At 43.1% G+C, this 24,367-nt stretch overlaps 1 protein-coding gene across 1 annotated transcript in view; it reads left to right on the top strand.

Moving 5' to 3' along the window:
- Positions 1–23,802, top strand: part of LOC117444572 (rod cGMP-specific 3',5'-cyclic phosphodiesterase subunit alpha-like) — a gene marked incomplete at its 3' end in the record, with an annotated part of 43,858 nt that extends 20,056 nt beyond the window's left edge. The window contains exons 8-14 of the mRNA XM_034080043.1: positions 4,512–4,578; positions 8,095–8,142; positions 13,091–13,240; positions 13,829–13,972; positions 17,161–17,226; positions 18,642–18,788; positions 23,695–23,802. Of these exons, the coding sequence (XP_033935934.1) occupies positions 4,512–4,578; positions 8,095–8,142; positions 13,091–13,240; positions 13,829–13,972; positions 17,161–17,226; positions 18,642–18,788; positions 23,695–23,802 (730 nt within the window). The remainder of the gene's footprint in view (positions 1–4,511; positions 4,579–8,094; positions 8,143–13,090; positions 13,241–13,828; positions 13,973–17,160; positions 17,227–18,641; positions 18,789–23,694) is intronic.
- Positions 23,803–24,367: the final 565 nt, after the last annotated feature.

The raw sequence follows: 24,367 nt of genomic DNA, 5'->3' as shown, positions 1-24,367 counted from the left end.
ATACTAACAAAGGACTGCTAACAGAGCACTTATATACTAACAAAGGACTTATATACTAACAAAGCACTTATATACTAACAAAGGACTGCTAACAGAGCACTTATATACTAACAAAGGACTGCTAACAGAGCACTTATATACTAACAAAGGACTTATATACTAACAAAGCACTTATATACTAACAAAGGACTTATATACTAACAAAGCACTTATATACTAACAAAGGACTGCTAACAGAGCACTTATATACTAACAAAGGACTACTAACAGAGCACTTATATACTAACAAAGGACTGCTAACAAAGCACTTATATACTAACAAAGGGCTGCTAACAGAGCACTTATATACTAACAAAGCACTTATATACTAACAAAGGACTGCTAACAAAGCACTCATATACTAACAAAGGACTGCTAACAGAGCACTTATATACTAACAAAGGACTGCTAACAAAGCACTTATACACAAAGGGCTGCTAACAGAGCACTTATACTAACAAAGGACTGCTAAAGAGCACTTATATAAACAAAGGACTGCTAACAAAGCACTTATATACTAACAAAGGACTTATATAAACAAAGCACTTATATACTACAAAGGACTGCTAACAGAGCACTTATATACAAAAAGGACTGCTAACAGAGCACTTAATACTAAACAAAGGGCTGCTAACAGAGCACTCATATACTAACAAAGGGCTGCTAACAAAGCACTTATATACTAACAAAGGGCTCTAACAAAGCACTTATATACTAACAAAGGACTGCTAACAAGCACTTATATACTAACAAAGGACTGCTAACAGAGCACTCATATACTAACAAAGGGCTGCTAACAAAGCACTTATATACTAACAAAGGGCTGCTAACAAAGCACTTATATACTAACAAAGGACTGCTAACAAAGCACTTATATACTAACAAAGGACTGCTAAGAGCAATCATATACTAACAAAGGACTGCTAACAGAGCACTTATATACTAACAAAGGGCTGCTAACAGAGCACTCATATACTAACAAAGGACTGCTAACAAAGCACTTATATACTAACAAAGGACTGCTAACAAAGCACTTATATACTAACAAAGAGCTGCTAACAAAGCACTTATATACTAACAAAGGACTGCTAACAAAGCACTTATATACTAACAAAGGACTGCTAACAGAGCACTTATATACTAACAAAGCACTTATACTACAAAGGACTGCTAACAGAGCACTTATATACAACAAAGGACTGCTAACAGAGCACTTATATACTAACAAAGGACTGCTAACAAGCACTACTATATACTAACAAAGGGCTGCTAACAGAGCACTTATACTACAAAAGGACTGCTAACAGAGCACTTATATACTAACAAAGGGCTGCTAACAGAGCATTTATATACTAACAAAGGACTGCTAAACAAAGCACTTATATACTAATAAAGGGCTGCTAACAGAGCACTTATATACTAACAAAGGACTGCTAACAAAGCACTTATATACTAATAAAGGGCTGCTAACAGAGCACTTATATACTAACAAAGCACTTATATACTAACAAATGACTTATATACTAACAAAGCACTTATATACTAACAAAGGACTTATATACTAACAAAGCACTTATATACTAACAAAGGACTGCTAACAGAGCACTTATATACTAACACAAGGACTGCTAACAAAGCACTTATATACTAACAAAGGGCTGCTAACAGAGCACTTATATACTAACAAAGGACTGCTAACAAAGCACTTATATACTAACAAAGGACTGCTAACAAAGCACTCATATACTAACAAGGACTGCTAACAGAGCACTTATATACTAACAAAGGACTGCTAACAAAGCACTTATATACTAACAAAGGGCTGCTAACAGAGCACTTATATACTAACAAAGGACTGCTAACAGAGCACTTATATACTAACAAAGGACTGCTAACAAAGCACTTATATACTAACAAATGACTTATATACTAACAAAGCACTTATATACTAACAAAGGACTGCTAACAGAGCACTTATATACTAACAAAGGACTGCTAACAGAGCACTTATATACTAACAAAGGACTGCTAACAAAGCACTTATATACTAACAAAGGGCTGCTAACAGAGCACTTATATACTAACAAAGGGCTGCTAACAAAGCACTTATATACTAACAAAGGGCTGCTAACAAAGCACTTATATACTAACAAAGGGCTGCTAACAGAGCACTTATATACTAACAAAGGACTGCTAACAAAGCACTTATATACTAACAAAGGGCTGCTAACAAAGCACTTATATACTAACAAAGGACTGCTAACAAAGCACTTATATACTAACAAAGGACTGCTAACAGAGCACTTATATACTAACAAAGGACTGCTAACAGAGCACTTATATACTAACAAAGGGCTGCTAACAAAGCACTTATATACTAACAAAGGGCTGCTAACAGAGCACTTATATACTAACAAAGGGCTGCTAACAGAGCACTCATATACTAACAAAGGACTGCTAACAAAGCACTTATATACTAACAAAGGGCTGCTAACAGAGCACTTATATACTAACAAAGGGCTGCTAACAGAGCACTTATATACTAACAAAGGACTGCTAACAAAGCACTTATATACTAACAAAGGGCTGCTAACAGAGCACTTATATACTAACAAAGGACTGCTAACAGAGCACTTATATACTAACAAAGGGCTGCTAACAGAGCACTCATATACTAACAAAGGACTGCTAACAAAGCACTTATATACTAACAAAGGACTGCTAACAAAGCACTTATATACTAACAAAGGACTGCTAACAGAGCACTTATATACTAACAAAGCACTTATATACTAACAAAGGACTGCTAACAGAGCACTTATATACTAACAAAGGACTGCTAACAGAGCACTTATATACTAACAAAGGACTGCTAACAAAGCACTTATATACTAACAAAGGACTGCTAACAGAGCACTTATATACTAACAAAGGACTTATATACTAACAAAGCACTTATATACTAACAAAGGACTGCTAACAGAGCACTTATATACTAACAAAGGACTGCTAACAGAGCACTTATATACTAACAAAGGACTTATATACTAACAAAGCACTTATATACTAACAAAGGACTTATATACTAACAAAGCACTTATATACTAACAAAGGACTGCTAACAGAGCACTTATATACTAACAAAGGACTGCTAACAGAGCACTTATATACTAACAAAGGACTGCTAACAAAGCACTTATATACTAACAAAGGGCTGCTAACAGAGCACTTATATACTAACAAAGGACTGCTAACAAAGCACTTATATACTAACAAAGGACTGCTAACAAAGCACTCATATACTAACAAAGGACTGCTAACAGAGCACTTATATACTAACAAAGGACTGCTAACAAAGCACTTATATACTAACAAAGGGCTGCTAACAGAGCACTTATATACTAACAAAGGACTGCTAACAGAGCACTTATATACTAACAAAGGACTGCTAACAAAGCACTTATATACTAACAAAGGACTTATATACTAACAAAGCACTTATATACTAACAAAGGACTGCTAACAGAGCACTTATATACTAACAAAGGACTGCTAACAGAGCACTTATATACTAACAAAGGGCTGCTAACAGAGCACTCATATACTAACAAAGGGCTGCTAACAAAGCACTTATATACTAACAAAGGGCTGCTAACAAAGCACTTATATACTAACAAAGGACTGCTAACAAAGCACTTATATACTAACAAAGGACTGCTAACAGAGCACTCATATACTAACAAAGGACTGCTAACAGAGCACTTATATACTAACAAAGGGCTGCTAACAAAGCACTTATATACTAACAAAGGACTGCTAACAAAGCACTTATATACTAACAAAGGACTGCTAACAGAGCACTTATATACTAACAAAGCACTTATATACTAACAAAGGACTTATATACTAACAAAGCACTTATATAATAACAAAGGACTGCTAACAGAGCACTTATATACTAACAAAGGACTGCTAACAGAGCACTTATATACTAACAAAGGACTGCTAACAGAGCACTTATATACTAACAAAGCACTTATATACTAACAAAGGGCTGCTAACAAAGCACTTATATACTAACAAAGGACTGCTAACAGAGCACGTATATACTAACAAAGGACTGCTAACAAAGCACTTATATACTAACAAAGGACTGCTAACAGAGCACTTATATACTAACAAAGGACTTATATACTAACAAAGGACTGGCTTCTCTAAAGCCAGTTGAGTAGCACTTGAAATACTTGGCTCTGTGAAACCTGATGTACTTTATGATTCTGTTTTCTTCAAGTTTGTATCTTGTTGGTCGAACGCACTTATTGTAAGTCGCTTTGGATAAAAGCCTCAGCTAAATGCAATGTAATGTAATGTTGTGTTGTGTGTGTTGTGTTGTGTTGTGTGTGTTGTGTTGTGTGTTTTGGAGGTGATTATCATAACAGTAACATGTTCCGTTAACGTGTGCTGGTCCTCAGGACTCCTGCCGCCGACCACTGGGCGCTGGTGAGCGGGTTACCGACATACGTGGCAGAAACCGGACTGGTGCGTGTTTCTCTTCCTCCAGTTCACTTGCTTAAGATCACGCTGTTCTGAAATGAGCATCCTCTCTTTAGCACGTCGTGCAACACATAGAGACGAGAGAAGGTTTTCAATGACTGTTACTATCTGTGTGACTAACCAGAGGTGGGAGAAGTACTCAGGTCTTGTGCTTCAGTAGAAGTACTCAGGGCTTGTGCTTCAGTAGAAGTAGAAGTACTCAGGTCTTGTACTTCAGTAAAAGTAGAAGTACTCAGGTCTTGTGCTTCAGTAGAAGGAGAAGTACTCAGGTCTTGTGCTTCAGTAGAAGTAGAAGTACTCAGGTCTTGTGCTTCAGTAGAAGTACTCAGGTCTTGTGCTTCAGTAGAAGTAGAAGTACTCAGGTCTTGTGCTTCAGTATAAGTAGAAGTACTCAGGTCTTGTACTTCAGTAAAAGTAGAAGTACTCAGGTCTTGTGCTTCAGTAGAAGTACTCAGGTCTTGTGCTTCAGTAGAAGTAGAAGTACTCAGGTCTTGTGCTTCAGTAGAAGTAGAAGTACTCAGATCTTGTACTTGAGTAAAAGTAGAAGTACTCAGATCTTGTACTTGAGTAAAAATAGAAGTACTCAGGTCTTGTACTTCAGTAAAAGTTGAAGTACTCAGGTCTTGTGCTTCAGTAGAAGTAGAAGTACTCAGATCTTGTGCTTCAGTAAAAGTAGAAGTACTCAGATCATGTACTTGAGTAAAAGTAGAAGTACTCAGATCTTGTACTTGAGTAAAAGTAGAAGTACTCAGATCTTGTACTTGAGTAAAAATAGAAGTACTCAGATCTTGTACTTGAGTAAAAGTAGAAGTACTCAGATATTGTACTTGAGTAAAAGTAGAAGTACTCAAATATTGTACTTGAGTAAAAGTAGAAGTACTCAGATCTTGTACTTGAGTAAAAGTAGAAGTACTCAGATCTTGTACTTGAGTAAAAGTAGAAGTACTCAAATATTGTACTTGAGTAAAAGTAGAAGTACCCAGATCTTGTACTTGAGTAAAAGTAGAAGTACACAGATCTTGTACTTGAGTAAAAGTAGAAGTACTCAGATCTTGTACTTGAGTAAAAGTAGAAGTACTCAGATCTTGTACTTGAGTAAAAGTAGAAGTACTCAGATCTTGTACTTGAGTAAAAGTAGAAGTACTCAGGTCTTGTACTTCAGTAAAAGTTGAAGTACTCAGGTCTTGTGCTTCAGTAGAAGTAGAAGTACTCAGATCTTGTACTTGAGTAAAAGTAGAAGTACTCAGATATTGTACTTGAGTAAAAGTAGAAGTACTCAAATATTGTACTTGAGTAAAAGTAGAAGTACTCAGATCTTGTACTTGAGTAAAAGTAGAAGTACTCAGATCTTGTACTTGAGTAAAAGTAGAAGTACTCAGATCTTGTACTTGAGTAAAAGTAGAAGTACTCAGATCTTGTACTTCAGTAAAAGTAGTCGTTGTGCAGATTGCATATGTGCATCGTCCATCTGGGACGATCTGCCAGGAAGAGTTTCCACGGTTACATTGCTGCGTGTTTTAATGGAAGCCATGTTCTCAGGCGGCAGTGCTGCAGGGTACATCTCTAACGCTTCTATTTTGAAATGGAGATCTCGACCCTGAAGCAGGCAGAAAGCGATGCTGCCCAACGACGATGGAGTCATTACTCTGCAGACATCATGCAGCTAAAGCAAAAAAGAAGAGTTCTCTAAAGACACTTTAAACTTATAGGAGGAACAAAAATCCACTCCTGGTGGTGCTAGACTCCTGGTGCTAGACTCCTGGTGCTAGACTCCTGGTGCTAGACTTCTGATGCTAGACTCCTGGTGCTAGACTCCTGGTGCTAGACTCCTGGTGCTAGACTCCTGGTACTAGACTCCTGGTGCTAGACTCCTGGTGCTAGACTCCTGGTGCTAGACTCCTGGTACTAGACTCCTGGTGCTAGACTCCTGGTGCTAGACTCCTGGTACTAGACTCCTGGTGCTAGACTCCTGATGCTAGACTCCTGGTGCTAGACTCCTAGTGCTAGACTCCTGGTACTAGACTCCTGATGCTAGACTCCTGGTGCTAGACTCCTAGTGCTAGACTCCTGGTACTAGACTCCTGGTGCTAGACTCCTGATGCTAGACTCCTGGTGCTAGACTCCTGGTGCTAGACTCCTAGTGCTAGACTCCTGGTACTAGACTCCTGATGCTAGACTCCTGGTGCTAGACTCCTGGTGCTAGACTCCTGGTGCTAGACTTCTGATGCTAGACTCCTGGTGCTAGACTTCTGATGCTAGACTCCTGGTGCTAGACTCCTGGTGCTAGACTCCTGGTACTAGACTCCTGGTGCTAGACTCCTGGTACTAGACTCCTGGTGCTAGACTCCTAATACTAGACTCCTGGTGCTAGACTCCTGGTGCTAGACTCCTAGTGCTAGACTCCTGGTACTAGACTCCTGATGCTAGACTCCTGGTGCTAGACTCCTAGTGCTAGACTCCTGGTACTAGACTCCTGGTGCTAGACTCCTGGTACTAGACTCCTGGTGCTAGACTCCTGATGCTAGACTCCTGGTGCTAGACTCCTGGTGCTAGACTCCTAGTGCTAGACTCCTGGTACTAGACTCCTGATGCTAGACTCCTGGTGCTAGACTCCTGGTGCTAGACTCCTGGTGCTAGACTCCTGGTACTAGACTCCTGGTGCTAGACTCCTGGTGCTAGACTCCTGGTGCTAGACTCCTAGTGCTAGACTCCTGGTACTAGACTCCTGATGCTAGACTCCTGGTGCTAGACTCCTGGTGCTAGACTCCTGGTGCTAGACTCCTGGTGCTAGACTCCTGGTACTAGACTCCTGGTGCTAGACTCCTGGTGCTAGACTCCTGGTGCCAGACTCCTGGTGCTAGACTCCTAGTGCTAGACTCCTGGTGCTATACTCCTGGTGCCAGACTCCTGGTGCTAGACTCCTGGTACTAGACTCCTAGTACTAGGATGGGTTAAAAGCAGAGAGCACATGTCACTGTGTGCTGGGGGCTCTGCATGTGAGACCATTAAAGAGGGTTTCATCCCTCCCAATTCTATTATATTAAAGGACACTGAGGCCAGGAGCCCAAAGTGCATGCAATAAACAACAGAGACACTTTTCCTGGAAACTGAGGGCAAAATAAACGTCAGTCGGACAGAAATGCTTTGGGATTTCACACGAGGGTTTTTCTATTGATTCGCCGCGCAGGAATACAACTGCTCCTGAATGTACTGCAACATGAACAGTTGGTCCCTAAAAAAGGGCCAAGAGCAGTTTTCCTTATGATAACATTATAGCACAGAGATGTGGTTAAACCTGACTTCCTGTAAACATTTTATATATTGTAATATAATGTGCATATTCTTACTTTAACTTCTTACGTTCTTCTAAATATCTTACATTAATTTTATTGTATATTTGTATTGCGCATTCATTCGTACTTTAACTTGTTATTTTTATATATTTTATTGTTCACATCTCTCATCGGATGTCCTTCCGCTTTGTTATATCTTTCTCTACAGATTTGTAACATCATGAACGCAGGTCAGGACGATTTCTTCAAATTCCAGGTGAGACGTCCTTTAACTTTTGTCTAGTTTGGAGTTACGGTACGTCCACACAGCAGCTTTTCAAAAATCTTGAAAGTCTTGGAGCTGGGCGTATCTGACAGCTTGGGGATTTTTTGCGAGCAATGCGACCAACAGCCAATCACATGAATCTCCCGCCCCCGACATACAAAGCAAAAAACCCCGGGGATTTTATGCGAGCAATATATATATATATATAAATAAATATATATATATATATATATAAATATATAAACTCCCCAAACAGGCGAAAACCTACCAGTTTCCCCCACTGCCTCTGCCACCTCCCTCCATGCTGGTTCCTCCGGTTTGTATCCCGGTAATAGTTCTGGTCGTAAAGAACCGGGTGATTTGCTACCGTAACTTCTCGTTTGGAATATGAGGAAATGAACTGCGGTCTGGTTCTCCCTGCTTACACGCGGTTTGATTGGCTAGTGCTTCTACTGGCAGATTTGCATAAACGTGTTTGATTGGCTGACGCTTCCAGCTCAGCTTCAAAAGTTGAACATTGCTCAACTTTTGAGTCCTGGAAATCCTGGACATCCTGGAAATCTTCGCTTCGCTCCCCCACAATGCAGTTCGGGGAAAAGCGAGGCAAAGTGACGTCATCCCCATCCAAAGTCAACGGGTAGAGAAGCGTTGGAAGCGGTGGAAGTTGCTTCTGAAGCTGCTGTGTGGACGTACCGTAACTTAACACCAACGCATCAGTGTGTCGTGAAGTCTGCGTTATGATCTTCAGAACATGTTCAAATGTTCCTTTTCTACCTGGAGAGTTAAAACATAACTTCATCCAATAGCCATGTTTAATCTCCAGCTTTCTAAACGAATCCTTAATATGTCTCCTGCTCAGTGGATGCCATTAGGTAATAATATTTCAATCCGGAGAGATGGTGTTGATGTAAGAATACATATTGCCAGGAATACACAAATGAATGTAATGGTGATTTTGGCGATGAGGCCCCGTTGGTCGGTCTGAAGGGGAGGGGCTTAGCTTGACCCTGGATTCAGAGGGAGGGGAGGTGAAAAGGGGTGAAGGAGGGTTGCGTCGAGTCACCTGGAATGACAGCTGTCAGAGGGGGGAGAGCAGACTTAAAAAGGGTTAGCGGAGCGCTATGATAGGCTTGTGAGAATAGAGCGAGGTGATTGGTTAAGCTGGGGAGTGACGCCCCGATCACTTATTGAGAGGAGAGAGTAGTTACATGGGAATAGTAAATGAATAAAGACGGTCTTCCTGGTTGAACTTGCGCTGAGCTGCATTTATCTGTTATTCACCTCATGTTGATGACTAATAATAACTCTCGACGCAAGAAGGGTAGACAAACAGTGTTAAAATATATAAAAACAAGTTAACATAAGAGACTCATAAAAGTCAGTGTGCTGATTAGCTAGCGAACATTAGCGACCTTTAGCTATCTATTGCACAAGCTAACATTAGCTATAAACTTAACAATGTAGTTAGCTCACGTTAGCTTTCTTATTTACAAGCAAGCTAACATTTACTATCTATCTAACCAATTACCTAGCTTACTGTATGTCAAATCTATGTATATAATATCTCTCTCTATCGAACAACTAGCATTAGCTGTACACTTAACAATGAATTAGCTCACGTTAGCTTTCTCATTTACAAGCTAGCTAACGTCTACTATCTATCTAACCAATTAGCTAGCTTATGTTAGCTACCTATCTAATAAGCTAGCTAGTTGCTGGCTCTCATAATTAACAATCTAGATAACATGAGCTTTCTCATTTACAAGCTAGCTAACATCTACTATCTATCTAACCAATTAGCTAGCTTATGTTAGCTACCTATCTAAGAAGCTAGCTAGTTGCTGGCTCTCATAATTAACAATCTAGATAACATGAGCTTTCTCATTTACAAGCTAGCTAAGGTGTACTATCTATCTAACCAATGAGCTATTTTATGTACAATCTATCTATATAATCTCTCTCTCTATCTAACAAGCTAGCTACTGAATATGGCAACATTGGTGGCTCTCATTGTTTGAATTGGATTTATTATTTAAACCGCGATATGGTTAAACTTGCAGTGCTGACCTGTGTCTACGTTCAGGCAGTGAGAGTAATTATAAAAACATGTTGATGTGCTTTTCTTTAAGCTAACCGTCTGCTCTCATACAGCAGCTCCTCACAGCTCCAAACATCGACGTAGATTCATAAATATGCGTTATTTGGATAAACTAATCACATATTGGTAATCTAAATGCTTTGTTTCTCACCTTAAATAGTGTTATAACTCAATAACAGTGCATTCAAAAGCCTAAAAACTGTTTTCTTTTGTGAGTAACGGAGCGTCCACACGACAGCTTCAAAAAAGCTTGGAGCTGGGCGTGTCTGGAGCTTGGGGATTTTATTCAAGCAATGCGACCAACAACCAATCACATGAATCTCCCGCCCCCGACATACAAAGCAAAAAACCCCGGGGATTTTATGGGAGCAATATATATATAAATATATATATATATATATATAAACTCCCCAAACAGGTGAAAACCTACCAGTTTCCCCACTGTCTCTGCCACCTCCCTCCATGCCTGGTTCCTCCGGTTTGTATCCCGGTAGGTGAAGAGGGTCTGGTCATACAAACCGGGTGGTTGCTACGGCGATAGTTAGTTTCTCCTCCAACTTTTTTTTAAATATAGAAATGAACGGTGGGATATCTCTCCCAGCTTAGACGCGGTTTGATTGGCTACGGCTTCAGCTGTCAGATCTTCAGAAACGGGATTTGATTGGCTGGCGCTGGCTACTCCGGCGTCTCCGGCGTCAGAAGTTGAACATTGTTCAACTTCTGACGCCGGAGACGGACCGCTCTGCTACCCACAATTCAGTTCGGCGAAAAAGCGAGGCAACGTGACGTCACCCCATTCAAAGTGAATGGGCAGATTGGAGTTGTCGACGCTGTAGTGTGGACGCTCCGTAAAGCTGGCGACACTATGCAAAGGAATAGCAATTATGCTCTCTGGAAATAACAACACAAAATACAACAATGCCACCTTAGCAGAGGTGGCTACAGCACATACCAGTTTGTTTCCACATTTAATTAATATACAGATAAATTAAAATGTAGTCATTATCAACTCTAACACATTTACATTGGTTCCCTAATGTCCTCAAAGCATCCTTCAGATCCAGTCTACGTTCATTTGCTTCTTATTATATGTTCTCTTAAATGTGGAATATACTCCGTACATCTTTACAGCGCTTCCTGCTGTTTCCGCTCAGTATCTGTAATCACATTATGATGTAAATATTAGTTGATATTAGCATATCGCAGATCACAGTCATTGCATTATGTGTTGAGTGATGTGAATGAAACGGATCTCAGAGTATATTTATGAATATTGTATTAAAAAAGTAATTAAGCTGTTTAATGGTGTCTCATAAAAGAGCACCAGGGACCAATCGGAGGGATTCTGCCTATTTAAAATAGATGATACTTTCCCCCTGCTCTCTTTAGTGTAAATTGCTTTCCTGAGGGCTATAAAGCGACCATTATATTTATCCTTATTATACAGAGTCTCTGAAAGCCGTCCTCGTTCATACGTCTCAAAGTGACTCTGAATGTTGAAGAAAATGCCTCACAGGTCGATCTCACTAATCCATACCAGATACTTAGTATGTCCTGTTTATGACACATACTTATTATCATAGCGAGTTATTCGTGTCACGGAGCAACATCCGTGCATTTCACATTAATTGCTGACGTGCAGATGAGCGTGAATTGGGCTCAAATCGGTCCAAGCATCCCTACTGTTTATCCCTAACAGGTGATGATACAAAACGTGAAACATCTGATGTAAATCAACCCCCACCGCTAAGCTAAAGGCGGCTAATGTTGGGCTATAAAGGAACTACAGCACGGTCACATGACTTCACGTCACCACCGCTAAGCTAAAGGTGGCTAATGTTGGGCTATAAAGGAACTACAGCACGGTCACATGACTTCACATCACCACCGCTAAGCTAAAGGCGGCTAATGTTGGGCTATAAAGGAACTACAGCACGGTCACATGACTTCACATCACCACCGCTAAGCTAAAGGTGGCTAATGTTGGGCTATAAAGGAACTACAGCACGGTCACATGACTTCACGTCACCACCGCTAAGCTAAAGGTGGCTAATGTTGGGCTATAAAGGAACTACAGCACGGTCACATGACTTCACGTCACCACCGCTAAGCTAAAGGAGGCTAATGTTGGGCTATAAAGGAACTACAGCACGGTCACATGACTTCACGTCACCACCGCTAAGCTAAAGGCGGCTAATGTTGGGCTATAAAGGAACTACAGCACGGTCACATGACTTCACGTCACCACCGCTAAGCTAAAGGCGGCTAATGTTGGGCTATAAATGAACTACAGCACGGTCACATGACTTCACGTCACCACCGCTAAGCTAAAGGCGGCTAATGTTGGGCTATAAATGAACTACAGCACGGTCACATGACTTCACGTCACCACCGCTAAGCTAAAGGCGGCTAATGTTGGGCTATAAATGAACTACAGCACGGTCACATGACTTCACGTCACCACCGCTAAGCTAAAGGTGGCTAATGTTGGGCTATAAAGGAACTACAGCACGGTCACATGACTTCACGTGTGTGTGGCCTAGCATTACTATACATGTGGGGACTCACCTCCCTTATGGGGACAAAATGGAGGTCCCCATGAGGGGAGTCATTAATTTTAAGTTGAAGACTTGGTTAAGGGTTAGGCATGTGTTGGTTATGGTTAAGGTTAGGATAAGTCTCTAGGAAATGCATGTAAGTCAATGTAATGTCCCCTGAAGTGATGTATACATGGTATGCGTGTTTTTGTGTGTGTGTGTGTGTGTGTGTGTGTGTGTGTGTGTGTGTGTGTGTGTGTGTGTGTGTGTGTGTGTGTGTGTGTGTGTGTGTGTGTGTGTGCAGAAAGAGCCTCTGGACGATTCGGGCTGGACCATTAAGAACGTCTTGTCTCTGCCCATCGTCAACAAGAAAGAGGAGATAGTGGGCGTGGCAACGTTCTATAACCGGAAAGATGGGAAACCCTTTGATGAGCAGGATGAAACACTGATGGAGGTGCGTGCGTGTGTGTGTGTGCGTGAGTGTGCGTGTGAGTCATTGGTTTATAAATACACCGGGTCCATTCAGAGCGTCTGCATTATTTATCTCTGCGCCCGAGGCTTTCTGCTTAAGTCTCTCAGCTCAGGATTAAAACACACAACACGACAGTTTCAAATGTTCCCCGAAAAACAGAGGAACGGTTTTTTATTTTGTCACTAAAATATAACCGGGGTTTTAATTTTAGGAAAGAAAAAAACAAGGTATTTAGGATCAGAAAGGATGTTATTTATAGGAAAACCTGCCTTTCACGAAGCAGATTCACGCAGCAACCCCGAAACACATAGTTTAAAAAAGCAGAACGCTCACACACACTATGTGATGAACATCCGGTTCACCTGCCGAATGAAAACAGAACAGATGAAGCAAAGGAAGTGAAAACAGCGAGGAGGCAGTAGATTCACACTGAAAGTATTATCCTATCAGCTTACAGAGAAAACATCTGATCCTTTTACAACAGACACACTACGATATTTTTAGGGTTTTAATAACATTACCCCCGTATTTTGAAATGTAATCTGATTACTTCTCCTGTAATGTCCCCAGTCTCTGACTCAGTTCCTGGGCTGGTCGGTGCTGAACACCGATACGTACGACAAACTGAACAAGCTGGAGAACAGGAAGGACATCTTCCAGGACATGGTGCTGTACCACGTCAAGTGCCGCAAGGACGAGATCCAACACGTCCTGGTGAGTAAATAAATACATCAAATGAATGCTTCCACCGAATCTTCTCCTCGGACCCACTCAATGGCATTACTTCAACTTCCCGTCTTTACGTCACACGGATGCATTTCGCTGAGAACACCAACTGATGTTTTTGACAAAAGGACACAAATCCACACAAACATAAACATGACCAGATTTAAAGTTCATAATTTAAACAAATCATGGACATGGTGCTGTTCCACGTCAAGTGTCGCAAGGACGAGATCCAACACGTCCAGAGGCCTGTCCTACGAAGCCGGTTCAACCTGACCTGATATGTTTGAGTTAGCCGGTTGGCCTAATCCAAAACATACGCGCTCTCGCTAAGCGGTCCTACGACGCGGGTTATCAAGTGGATCGCTCAGCCAGCCGTGTCCTATCTAGCTAGGTGCGCGTTCACATGAGGGGTGGTATCTGGAGCATTCGACCAATCACAGACATGGAGAAGCGCACTGACAGCGCAGCGTCATACTTCCTGAATGAAAAGTGAACTTTAATACGAGTCAAATATGAAGAAGTTAAACTTTAAACATCCATGACTTAAACACTTGATCAGGATCAAAGCCTCAGAGCTGCAGCTGCAAGGTGAACACAGCTGGGACAGAACACGTGTTTGAATGCGTACATTAACAGGTTTATGATATCACTGCCCGTCTAAAACACGATCTGACTTTCATTACATTTGTCTCGAGTGTTTCGTCAACTTATGTGTCGCTTAAAATAATACTTCTCATCCAGTCTGTGACACTGAGTGCTGCACGGCCAGATACGGCTCAGCTGACTCAGATCAGGAGAGATATGATACATTATGAAGTGATATGCCGCGGACTGTACTTAATGTACTCTGATCCGGGTACTTATGTTGTGGCCGATATTTAAGTAAGCTTTCTTAACGCTAATGTTATAATAGTCAGTCTGCTCTGAAGATGGAGGTGATATTCTATTCATGTTCACGTTCACACAGTCGGTGATTTTTGCCGGCCGTCTTTCCTGCGACGGCAGATTTTCTGTATTTCCTTTCTCCTGTGATATGACTTGATCGCTTTAAACTCCGCACACTGAGCTCTGATTGGTCAGCAGGCGGTGCTTTCACTGAGTTGAGCTCTTAGCCTGCAACCTAACCTGCTCCGGGGCAGGCTAGCCGCTCAGCATCAGTTACCATGGAGATATAGCCGCTAAAAAGAGAACCAGCTTCGTAGGACCGGAAACCCCGAGTTTTCCCTGAAGTTAGCCGCTAAGAGAACATCCGGCTTCGTAGTACAGGCCTCTGGCCAGTAAATAAATACAAAATAAATAAATCAGAATCAGAAACAGGTTTATTTCCAGGCAGGTTGACACGTACGAGGACTCTGACTTGATAAAAGTACATAAACAAAAATAGAAAAACACAGATAGAGAACTATTTTAAGAAAACTATACTAACATAAGAAAGATATAGTAAGATATAGCAGTATTTACATAAAAATAGATTGAAATAAAATGGAATAATAAATGAATGCTTCCACCAAATGTCCGGCTGCAGCGACTCCAGCACTCAAAGGCTGATGCAAAGAAACCTCTGCACCGGCGGCGTCACGTGAACTTCCCAAACGTTGCCTTTTCGGTACTTTTTAGCCTCGAATACAAACTGAGGAAACAAGGAAACAAATCCACGCAAACATCATCGTATTTAAACTTGATCATTTGTACAAATACTCTGGTACAGTAAGTTGATAATGGGGCATAACATATCGTTTTAATTGTTGTTAGGTTGAAATGTGATTCAAATTAATTTCTATGTGCAAACATTTGATATACAATTTTTAAATGTTAGCGGTTCCTTTAATACTTTAGGCAATACAAATACTGCACATTGTACTTCTTGGTGGTCTACTTGTTTGTTTGTATATATTTTAATAACTTGCCTTTTTGATTTTATATTTAACTTTACTCTTTCTCCTCTGCCTTTTGAATTGCTCTGTGCCAGCCAGAGGTTACGCAGAGGTCGTAACATTTCCGTCAAAATCCAGTATTACCCGTCGGCCTTCCCACGACTCTGACGAGGGGGGGGGGGGGGGGGAGAGAGAGAGCGCTCGTGAACTGTCAACGGGGGTGGGGGGGGGGGAGAGAGAGAGAGCGCGCTCGTGAACTGTCAACGGGGGTGGGGGGGGGGGGGTGGAGAGAGAGCACGCTCGTGAACTGTCAACGGGGGGGGGGGGGGGGGGGGGAGAGAGAGCACGCTCGTGAACTGTCAACGGGGGAGGGGGGGGGGGGGGGGAGAGAGAGCACGCTCGTGAACTGTCAACGGGGGGGGGGGAGAGGAGAGCACGCTCGTGAACTGTCAACGGGGGGGGGGGGAGAAGGAGAGCGCTCGTGAACTGTCAACGGGGGGGGGGGGGGGGGGGAGGAGAGAGAGCACGCTCGTGAACTGTCAACGGGGGGGGGGGGGAGAGAGAGCGCTCGTGAACTGTCAACGGGGGGGGGGGGGGGAGAGAGAGCACGCTCGTGAACTGTCAACGGGGGGGGGGGGGGGAGAGAGAGCGCTCGTGAACTGTCAACGGGGGGGGGGGGGGGAGAGAGCACGCTCGTGAACTGTCAACGGGGGGGGGGGGGAGAGAGAGCACGCTCGTGAACTGTCAACGGGGGGGGGGGGGGGGGAAGAGAGCGCTCGTGAACTGTCAACGGGGGGGGGGGGCACCCTCATGAGCTGTTAGCGCCGTGCTATGCTAGGTTCGGAAACAATATCCTTTCCTCTTTGGAGGGCGTCATAGCAACGGAGCCTCGCTGCGGGGGAACGTTGGCGCTGATCCGAGTTTGTTCTAATCCGTCAAAATGATGGACCGCTTTCAGATGTTTCCGTCGTCGTTAAAAGAAATCTGTCGTAGACGCAAAACATTCGGTTAGCGCGACCTCTGGTAGACCAGCTGCTGCCGGACACCACCAGGTCTTTGATCTCAAAGTAAAACCGCTTTATCCCGTGATCAGTCAGAGGAGAACGGTCGGCTCCACGCGTCGGTTGATGTGATGCCGACGGGAGACGAGCTTCATTTATAAAGTGAAGCTGTCAGGTTTCCTACCGGGTGATCCGTCAGCGGAGAGGAGGAGACGGAGAGGGCGACCTTCTGTGACCTCAGATCAGCTGATTGATGCCAAGCCATTTCATCCAAGGTCATGTTGCTGTGTTTCTGCAGAACACCAGAGAGAGATGGGCGAAGGAGCCGGACGAGTGTCAGGAGGAGGAGCTGCAGGAGATCCTGGTAAACAACAACACACACTGAGACCCTGGTAAACAACAACACACACTGACACCCTGGTAAACAACAAACCCTACAAAGGGTTCATGAATTAAAATAGCATGCATTGAAGTAAAAAGGCTATAAAGGAACTACAGCACGGTCACATGACTTCACGTCACCTCCGCTAAGCTAAATGAGGCTAATGTTGGGCTATAAAGGAACTACAGCACGGTCACATGACTTCACGTCACCACCGCTAAGCTAAAGGTGGCTAATGTTGGGCTATAAAGGAACTACAGCACGGTCACATGACTTCACGTCACCACCGCTAAGCTAAAGGAGGCTAATGTTGGGCTATAAAGGAACTACAGCACGGTCACATGACTTCACGTCACCACCGCTAAGCTAAAGGAGGCTAATGTTGGGCTATAAAGGAACTACAGCACGGTCACATGACTTCACGTCACCACCGCTAAGCTAAAGGCGGCTAATGTTGGGCTATAAAGGAACTACAGCACGGTCACATGACTTCACGTCACCACCGCTAAGCTAAAGGCGGCTAATGTTGGGCTATAAAGGAACTACAGCACGGTCACATGACTTCACGTCACCACCGCTAAGCTAAATGAGGCTAATGTTGGGCTATAAAGGAACTACAGCACGGTCACATGACTTCACGTCACCACCGCTAAGCTAAAGGTGGCTAATGTTGGGCTATAAAGGAACTACAGCACGGTCACATGACTTCACGTCACCACCGCTAAGCTAAAGGAGGCTAATGTTGGGCTATAAAGGAACTACAGCACGGTCACATGACTTCACGTCACCACCGCTAAGCTAAAGGAGGCTAATGTTGGGCTATAAAGGAACTACAGCACGGCCACATGACTTCACGTCACCACCGCTAAGCTAAAGGAGGCTAATGTTGGGCTATAAAGGAACTACAGCACGGTCACATGACTTCACGTCACCACCGCTAAGCTAAAGGAGGCTAATGTTGGCCGTGATGGCGTTTAGTCGTCTCATTTAGACGCTTGTTAGCAACCACCATTTTTTTAATCCACCAGTGGGCTATTTATTTACTGACGTATTTTAAGTCGTGGAATAAAAATCTCTTCAGCTTGTGTTACTAACCACAGGCCTTATTTCAGGCTAACATCCAAAAACACATTCAGAAAACCATTGACCTCCAGACCAGGGGGCAGGAAGTGCTACAATGTCAGGATGTAGGACTCATCCTTGCACCACTCTAACAGTTCCAGACAGATCATAGTCCAAACAATTAAATCCACAACAACTCTTTCCAGGTATACTCAAATAAACTCTCAAACTAAATCAGTTATCCACAGTACTCTTCGTTAGATCAGGACAACGGCCTTCCTTTCAGGTTCTCATGCTTTCATATTAATGTCTCCATTCCTATTATGTGTCCGCAGTCGGAGGTCCTGCCCGACTCTAAGAAGGTGGAGCTGTTTGAGTTCCACTTCTACGATTATCACCACACCGACCTGGAGCTGGTGAAGTGTGGAATCAAGATGTACTACGAACTCAAAGTGGTGGACAAGTTCCACATTCCCAGAGAGGTGAGGGCATGTTTTATTTGTCGCTTTAGGTTCATTTTAAACTCTGTGATGAACCTGTGCAAGGGTTGCCATGACGAACGAGTTATCATGTATGAAGTCGGAAGCTCCTTTCAGACATTTGAAATTGGAGCTGGAACACAAGGAGGAGATCTTTGAACTGATGTCTGACACTGAGGATTTATCGGAGGTTACAACTAACTCTGAGTTTATCTCCTCGATATTTACGTTTTATTCGGAGAATAATCAACATTTTACGACAAGATACTGCAAGTTCTTTCCCTCGCAGAGAGTGGTGCGCTCCAGGGAGATACAGTAAGATGACCGTCCTGCTTTCCGCGTCCCATCTGTCCCGTTATCATCCAACGAAAAGATGGTTTTATGGCTGTTTTCGGAAAAGCAGTCACCTATCTGGGTTGGGTTAGGTTAAGTGCAAGGGATCGGCCACGGGACGCCGGCTTTTCCGACTCAAAAGGTCTGATTTTCCACTAGTCATTCCGGCCTCTCCAAACATTTTTGGAAAGCTGGCTATTTCCCATTATTACATGGCTTAGTTGAATACTCGATTCTGATTGGTCAATTCAGAACACGTGACACGTTGTTAATACCGAACAGACAGACCGCTGTCAAGGACTTATTGACCGTTGTTAAGGACGCTCACATCTTCAGAAAGAAGTCCGGTCGATTTAACAGTTGGGCCGAAAAGCAAACTGCATGCAGTTTGCTTTTCGAACTGGGACATGAAAAACAGCGCAGAAGTAACGGGCAGAAAACCCTCCTTTTTACGCAGCGGTCCAGACATAGACATCAAACGGCGACACATATTCAGTTGCCAGTTACTTTGGCATCAGGGCAGGGATATCTAGATACTCTCCAAGCTTTGACATCATGAAGTGTGCTACTTTTAAAGCAAGGAACGATGTTTTCAAATCTGTAATCAGAAAGCTCCTCAAAAACGCTATAGAAGCAGTTCCTGCCGTTGCTACGTTAGTTCAAACGATAACAACGGACTACTTTTCTTAGCGGATGCATGTCAATTTAAATCAATACATACAACTATTTTTTAAATCAATAAAATCATTTTCTAAATCCATAAAAGCATTTCAATTAATATTGGGAGTCATGTCGTTACTTTGTTGAGAATGTGGCCACGTAATAAGCGGGATAATGCCGATCTAGATCCCTCCGCTTGGCGTCGGGCTCCTGATCAGCCTGTCGGTGTTCTTTTCCCCATAATGACCGCGTCGCAGCACATTATCCCTTACTTCACGTCTGGGGAATTTCCGTAAGATGGGGGGATTTTGGAACATGGTTAGGTCCGGGCAACTTGCGATTATTAAAACATTTAAAATTCCACATGGTGGTGCTATTCAGATAATTTTGAATTCGTCAATATGTACTAGTTAAAATGACGGATTTGAATGATGGGTTCGGGTCATATCTGCTGTGGCTGAAACCTCAACACAACGAAAGGGCCTGCCTCTTCACATCAGGAGTCACGTCTCTCACAAGGCTATACACTCTCAAATATAATTTAAACTGAGTACAGGGCCGGATGAATAATTCCCTATCGCATTAAGCGGATAGTTGGAGCCATAACAACAGTAGATTTATGGGTTTTTCAAACGGCATGTTCTTAAAGGTGAGCTCTGTTATCTTTAGCCCGAGGGTAAGAGTTGACCCTGGGAAGATGTAGCCCCCTCTCACTCACAGTTACCCCAGGGCCATGAGATGCACACTGCCCTTCTTATCGCCCTACCAACGTGTTTAATTTCTTATAAACGTGATGCGCATTCAGCAGCAGCTTTCAGCCCAGTGTCGGTTTACTCTCGGGGGACTTAGCCTCGGACTCAGCCTCTTCATCGGCTGTCATATCTTCCAGGGTGTTGCCGGTGTGAAAGCTCCCTTAGTTCTTTTAGCCTGGGGCTAGTCTGTATAAAGCTATGAGTTAGCATCGCAGGCTAACTCAACTATTCTGTGTTGCAAAGCTCCACGGAGAGGCCTTCAGCACTACTGAGCAAAACAAGGCTATAAGGGAAGGAGCCTTCACAGCTTGTATTGTTACTAGGGCTGTCAAACGATTAACATTTTTAATCAGATTAATCACAGCTTAAAAATTAATTAATCAGATTAATCATCATTCGAACTATGTCCAAAATATTCCATTTATTTATGTATATTGTTGGGAATGGAAAGATAAATGAAAGAAGGCGGATATATCCATTTAACATACAGTATCTATGTTTATTATAACATTGTTCTCCGTGTCAAAATGAAAGACAACCCACACACCTATCACTCATCAAACCGTGGGGTCTTAATTCATTACGTGCTGATTTCTATCAACGGGGAGTACTTCAGGAAAGTCGACAGAGGGGGGGCTAGTGGAGTACTTGGTGACCACAGAGTGTGAACGTTGTGATCAGCTGTTTTAGCGCAGTTGTCCAGTGAAGGGGGGAGTCTCCCTCCGCAGCCGGTTGGCGTAGTTTTGGCACAGTTCCGTTGTACAGACCGACGTTAACAGCAGCCTGTCTGTGCACACGGAGACCGACTCCGTCGTCCGGGGATCTAACCGCCTTCTGGAAAAGCTTCACAAGTACGTCGGTACGCAAATGCGCTTTGTGACACAAGTGACGGTACACATTTCAGATTACGCCATAACCTGCGTACCAGTTATGTGCACCCCTGTACCAGAGCCATATTATTACTATTATATGGCTCTGCCCTGTACTACAGCAAGAGGATTCTCCGTCGGGACTTCCTGCAACACCACCACGCCGTTATCAAAGATGTTCTATTGAGAAGACGATCACTACGTGACAAACGTTTTCCAAACCGTGGCTACTGAAATCAGTCTTACTAACTGCTGTCTGTGCAATTTACTCCGCGCGAGTTGGCAGACTTTATTTTGCTTACTTTAACATCATGTCTCATGGTGGGGCTGAGCCATTTCTTGGTATGGGTGTAGCCTACCCCAGCCATACCCTGGCGCTGCCACTGGTGGCACGTATGGGGCGGGCCATTCTGCACATGCGTTAAATATTTTAACGCAATTAATTCAAAAATTAATTACCGCCGTTAACGCGATAATTTTGACAGCACTAATTGTTACACACATATATATCATTACAGTATACAGTATTTATTTTACTTTCACTGTTTTTTCTTAAAGTCCGAGTACTTAGGCCTATATATGCATTTTACTAGTATAGTTGTATTGCTGTGTTTGACATCACTTCCATGTTTCTTTATGTTTTGGGGTATATTGTATGTTGGCAGGAAGGACTTGTTCATTGCCAGCTTGTAAGCTTACTTTAATGTGAACAGGACGTAAGCTACCCACTTAATAAGCAAGGGGAAGTTATTACATTACATATCATTTAGCGGACGTTTTTGTCCAAAGTGACAACACTCATACAGATTAAAACTCTGAACAAGAAGGAGAGTGCAGATATACTCACTTCAAGCTAGATATTAAATACATGCTGCTGGTGAATTGGTTACCAGGCCTAACTGAACATTAACATTGTACAACCTAGCTATGTTGCTTTCTCCCTATTTAGCCAGATCAGATTAGCTACACCCATCTATTAATCGCCAATCATCGAAGGCTTAACGCTGTTTCTTTGCTAAGTAAAGGTTGATGAAGCTGGCGACACCAAGTCATAGCAATAACGGTCGGACCAGAAGTTCCAACAAGTGATCGGAAGCTTGAATAATGAAGTGTTTTTGAACAACACTCAAAGTGACGACGTGAGAGAACTAGCCACTGCAGATAACAACCAGAACCCAATGTGTCTGGAAGTCAATCCATCCACCTGAGGACACACAAGGAATACAGATCAAGCTCGATTTTGTTTTCATACGAATTCTGTTAATAAAATAGTTGCTATCCGGTATCTTCAGTACTCTCGGGATACAGTTAAGCCCCTGTCACACTGTCCCGAAGTGGACACCCGATGGACACACGAATATGGAATTGTGAATTTCGCACGAAGATGGCCCCGAGCCACACGAAGGCAACATTACATTACATTTAAGAAAAACAACTGCAATGAAAGTGCCACAAACAATTATGTTACAGTACTATGATACTGCACTGATATCTTCAGACTTTGTTCTTTACTTTCTCCGTCTTTATATGTAGAAGATATTACGTTTTCTCCGTAATGTTGTTTCCATAGCAACAACAATTTCCTGTCAACTCTCCTTCAAAATAAAATATTATATCCTTTTTAGTTTCACAGAACACACATTGGGTTATTTACATAATATGTTTACATGATTTTGTTGTGCAATAAAACAACCCGATGGACCCACGATAAAGGAAACGTTCAAATTCGGCTGTGATCGTAGCATCGGGCCGTTCGTGAGGGCATCGAAGCCTTCGTCTGACCGCCGGTGGAGTTTCTCAGGCTCCGGCAGCAACTTCGTGAGCGGTGGCAAAATCTTTGGCATGCCTACAAACTGCCGAAGGACCTTGAGAAGGTTCATTTTCGTGTTGAATTCGTGTGTCCATGTTGCCCTTCGTAAGGCCATCGTGAGGGCATCGTGTTATCCTCGGTGCCATCGGGCATTCGCCCCGATCAGAGTGAGGGCGAATGCTCGGTGATAACACGAAGATGACACGACTTGACACGATGCCCTCACGAGTGCCTTACGAAGTTGCCGCTCACGAAGTCGCTGCCGGAGCCTGAGAAACTCCACCGGCGGTCATACGATGGCTTCGGCGCCCTCACGAATGGCCCGATGCTACGATCACAGCCGAATTTGTACGTTTCCTTTATCGTGGGTCCATCGGGTGTCCATTTCGGGACAGTGTGACAGGGCCTTTAGTGAAGGTGTGGTGTGGCTGAAGCACGATGCGTCCTGTCCCCGTACTAACATGAGCTTCAATCTGTGTGTGCAGGCGCTGGTGAGGTTCATCTACTCCCTGAGTAAAGGCTACAGGAAGATCACCTACCACAACTGGAGGCACGGGTTCAACGTGGGGCAGACCATGTTCACCCTGCTGATGGTGAGGCACGACCTCGCTGCACACCCTGCCCAGAGTCTGATATGCAGGCAGGATGCGTCTCTACATCCTTACATCCTAACATCCTTACGTCCTAACATCCTAACGTCCTTACATCCTAACATCCTTACGTCCTAACGTCCTAACGTCCTAACGTCCTTACGTCCTTACATCCTAACGTCCTAACATCCTAACGTCCTAACGTCCTAACATCCTTACATCCTTACGTCCTTACGTCCTAACATCCTTACATCCTAACGTCCTAACGTCCTAACGTCCTTACATCCTAACGTCCTTACGTCCTAACGTCCTTACGTCCTAACGTCCTAACATCCTTACATCCTAACGTCCTAACGTCCTTAACGTCCTTACATCCTAACGTCCTAACGTCCTTACATCCTAACGTCCTTACATCCTGACATCCTTACGTCCTTACGTCCTAACGTCCTAACATCCTAACATCCTTACATCCTAACATCCTTACATCCTAACGTCCTAACATCTTACATCCTTACGTCCTAACATCCTAACGTCCTAACATCCTTACATCCTTACATCCTAACGTCCT

This window comes from Pseudochaenichthys georgianus, unplaced genomic scaffold (genome assembly GCF_902827115.2).
Source record: "Pseudochaenichthys georgianus unplaced genomic scaffold, fPseGeo1.2 scaffold_840_arrow_ctg1, whole genome shotgun sequence".
In the NCBI taxonomy this organism is placed as follows: domain Eukaryota; kingdom Metazoa; phylum Chordata; class Actinopteri; order Perciformes; family Channichthyidae; genus Pseudochaenichthys; species Pseudochaenichthys georgianus.
Note: the sequence above shows the minus strand (reverse complement) of the source record. Positions and strands in the feature narration are given on the sequence as shown.